Source organism: Eucalyptus grandis, chromosome 6 (genome assembly GCF_016545825.1).
Source record: "Eucalyptus grandis isolate ANBG69807.140 chromosome 6, ASM1654582v1, whole genome shotgun sequence".
Lineage (NCBI taxonomy): Eukaryota > Viridiplantae > Streptophyta > Magnoliopsida > Myrtales > Myrtaceae > Eucalyptus > Eucalyptus grandis.
In genome coordinates this window covers 20,923,939-20,927,527 of record NC_052617.1, presented here as the reverse complement: position 1 = coordinate 20,927,527, position 3,589 = coordinate 20,923,939, and the positions used below count along the sequence as shown (strand labels likewise).

The window sequence follows — 3,589 nt, the reverse complement described above, 5'->3', positions numbered from 1 at the left end:
CCGAACGCAATTTTAGTATAACCTAACCTATCAAGTAGCTTTTAGGGATTTTAATGCATTTGACTTGTGGTCGATAATTTTCGATCCACGTTTGTACATCTCCGACTCGTAGACGACTTTCAATTGTCGTAAAAATCGCAAGGTTTCAATTACGTGTTCTGAGTATAATTTCAATAGAAAATCAAGTTACAACTATTCGATGCGAATATCACAATCATGCATAACCATTCGCAATTCAACTATGTGATTCCATCAAATTGACCTATATTCGTTTGCTAATCGATTTATAATGGTGTCATATTGACCCTTGTTGATTATTATGATCGCGCAGTCGATTTTCGATCGAATTATCTAGTCTGTCGCGTTTATATCCCTTAACGGCCTCACCTAATAGATTAGTCAACTCGTGGGTGATTAGTCCTGAGTAAAATGACCATGGGCATGTCGACAAAACAACCATTCCATATATTCGAGACGAGATCGAATTTTAGGATGTCACAGTAGGGGCATGTGGCGCATGCCGTGCACACGCTTGACCTTCCTCATGGGCGCATGCGTGCCACATGCCATCTTCCTTTTCACACCTATTTGCCGATTTTGACGATTTCGTTGTGCATACACCGCTTGAGTCTCCTCCGCTAGCCCACCTCAGACCAAATTAAGTCGTGGGTTTTGGCGACCACAAAGGCGTGATCACATAGGCCTTGAAATTGGCAAAAACGACCAAGAAATTGGTTGAAATCAAACAAAATTCCAATGGACATACAAACCCTAATCCACAACTTCCACCAAGCAGTTAACCTCTAGTGATCATCCAAATGCTAAATTGACTTAAGGCCTTTGTTGCCATGGCAATGCGACCTGGTTCGAACTTGTGAGTGGTGGGTAGCCCAAATTTGGCCAAAATTGCCAATTTCCCTCTCGGCCCCATATTGCCCCATTTTCAATTCAATGAAAATCCCATAAATACACTTGGATACCAAATGTTAGAAATTTTAAGGACCAATGATCCCAATTATACATGGATGGACAAAATTCACTCATAAACAAAATCAAATGTGAAAACGTGAAGATTTTACTAGCCTCCAACTATTGATGTAGTTCAATTGATAACCTTAATCGCGGAGCGTTGAATAGTCGATGAATGGGTATATATCAAGCCAATTGCCCTCTCAACATTGATGATTTGTTTCCTCAATCATAAGAAGAAGACCCCTTTATTTCATTTGCACCGCTTCATATGACTCACGTATCTCAAATGTGGACTATAGAGGTTAATGAAATTAATTTGGAAAAAATAAATTGAATGTGGGATCACAATAAGGTATTATGAAATCATAATGAAGGGGATAAAAGTGAACTGAAGGGGATGAAGAGAACAAATTTAACTGAATACGATCACATCAAGTGATGTCCAAAGGCTAAGTTGTCCATTCAAGTTTTACTGGAAAAATATGCACACAATAAAAGCATCTGATAAAACCCCTTGTCATGAAACATCTCAAATGGCGTAGGCCATTGGCAGCAATCACAAAAATGTTCAAATAGACAAGCAATTATTTGTCAGATAAACTGATCAATAACCACTTTGATTCAGCTTGTGGATTGAGAGGTTAAGATCTCTTCCACAACCAGCCTTCTTGACCTGTTCATGGTGAGAAGGCACAGGTAAATATGCTTTTCCAGCTCCTCCACCTGCTGCAAGAAACGGGCATTGTGCGCATCAAAAAACTCATTCACAACCTCCCTCACCATATTGCCTGTCTTCGCATAATTCCTCACCACCATCCTGGACCTCGATCTGCCATGTTCAACATCATCGTGCAGTCTCCCCGCGAACGTGCTTACTGTGTCCATATCATTAGCCAGTATGTAGACCCCTTTCGCTGTGACATCAAGTTGTGCGCAAACTGCTTGGGTCGATGAGCTTTTCTCTGGATATGATGGTGACCTAATGGACTTCCCTTTCCTATTGCACATCCCGGTGCTACAGCTTGCCAGCACCAGCGCTGTGGCCGAGATCACGGCAGAGGAGACCACCAGCCCAAGCCCTCCTACCCTCTTGCAAGCCCTAGCCAGCTTCATTCTCCGCCGCATCTGCTTGCGCTTGGATGTTAACTCATGAAACAATGCCATGTGATTATCATGCATACCTGGGAACTGGACCACAGCGATCGCAAATAAAGGGTTTGTCAGAGAGGCAAATGCGGACAGCTCTCGGCATATCAGACGGCTCTGTTCGTCTGCATGACTTGCATCTTCAAATACTAGTTTTGCCAACTTGGTTGCTCTTCTGATCCTTTGGTAATTGGTGCGGATCTGGTAGATGCCCCAGAGGAGCAACTCGCACACATCACACGCGTATGAGCTCATCTGGAAGTAGTCAACAAGAAGACCATGGAAATTCAAGGTCTTGATCATGTTCGTGAGGGTTTCCTGCCCAGGCTCGAGGAGCCATTCTGACAGGTGCGCCATACTATGGGCATCGGCTGACGGAGGCAGCAACGGGAGCGATCTGCCTATGCTTGTTCTTCCAATATGGGATTGGACTTTAGCATACATTTCCACGTAGGACTTGGTCCTGAAAGCTTGTGTGTACTCTCCATTGACGCTGCTCGGCTTGCTAGACATGCTGTTTAGACGTTCCTTCTGGGACTCACCTGACAAACAGAAAAGGCTCAATGATATGATCTCATAGCCATTATAATTTATTAGGCCCATTCTTTGCTCCAGGAATTTTGTACGGCCATGAATTATAAACCACCAATCTCCGTTCGAAAAAATACATAAATATTCAACCACCCGGAAGTTCTTATCAACTAATCTGCTTTTCATAGAGGATATACAACGAAATGCAAGAGAAACAAGAGGATTCAAAACTCAGCAGCTCGGAACATATAGAGTGCAAAACGTCAATTTGCTCAAAAAGATTTGTGAGAACACAGTTTACTTTCATTGTTCCAATCACCAATTAGATAAAAGAAGGACTAGCAGAGAGAGAAATTGATATGAGAGAGACGACATACTGGTGGTCGGAAATGAAGATCTCGTCTTGGGAAACACCGACTTCATGAGCTGAGCCATGTGATATTGAGACCAAAAGTTTGCTCGAAGAAGCTTTCAATCCTTTTCTCAGGGGGCTTGAAAGAGATATCGGGAACAAGCGAATGAGGCTGTATATATAGAGGTCACACCTTTTTTTTTTCTTAAGTGCTTACAAACGCCTAGAAGCTGGCTATGTGTTTACCTTATAGCCACAAAAAAAGGGGCTAGATATTTTACCTTAGGGAGGTTCACTCCACTGAAGGAAGAGATGAAAGATAAATGTGGCCTCTAAGGGCATGGATTTTTTCCAACTCTGTGGAGGAATTCAATTTAGAGGAGTTAAATCCTAATAAGGAATAATATCTAAATCGTTTATAGTAATCGTATATGACTCGGAATAATCTGATCCACTTTTTATGAGCTTCCACTTATGGCTAGATAGAACCGACATGCGATGCGAGTGAGCTTTCTTTTCGTGGCCCTCACGTACTATTTTATGATTGACAAGTTTCCTACCAGGCACTTATCTAACATTGTTCTTGGT

At 42.2% G+C, this 3,589-nt stretch overlaps 1 protein-coding gene across 1 annotated transcript; it reads right to left on the bottom strand.

Annotated features, from left to right (window-relative positions):
* Positions 1-1,593: 1,593 nt before the first annotated feature.
* LOC104451654 (UPF0496 protein At1g20180) lies at positions 1,594-3,084 on the bottom strand. Its single transcript, XM_039314422.1, has 2 exons — positions 3,027-3,084; positions 1,594-2,660 (listed from the first exon to the last, which is right to left on the bottom strand). The coding sequence occupies exons 1-2, from the start codon at positions 3,082-3,084 to the stop codon at positions 1,594-1,596; spliced, it is 1,125 nt and encodes a 374-aa protein (XP_039170356.1).
* Positions 3,085-3,589: the final 505 nt, after the last annotated feature.

Bases quoted from the DNA above. Each gene is read 5' to 3' on its own strand.
- LOC104451654 (XM_039314422.1), bottom strand. From the start codon at position 3,084: ATGGCTCAGCTCATGAAGTCGGTGTTTCCCAAGACGAGATCTTCATTT. The intron at 2,661-3,026 runs GTATGTCGTCTC...TCTGTTTGTCAG, and splicing joins ATCTTCATTTCCGACCACCA to GTGAGTCCCAGAAGGAACGT.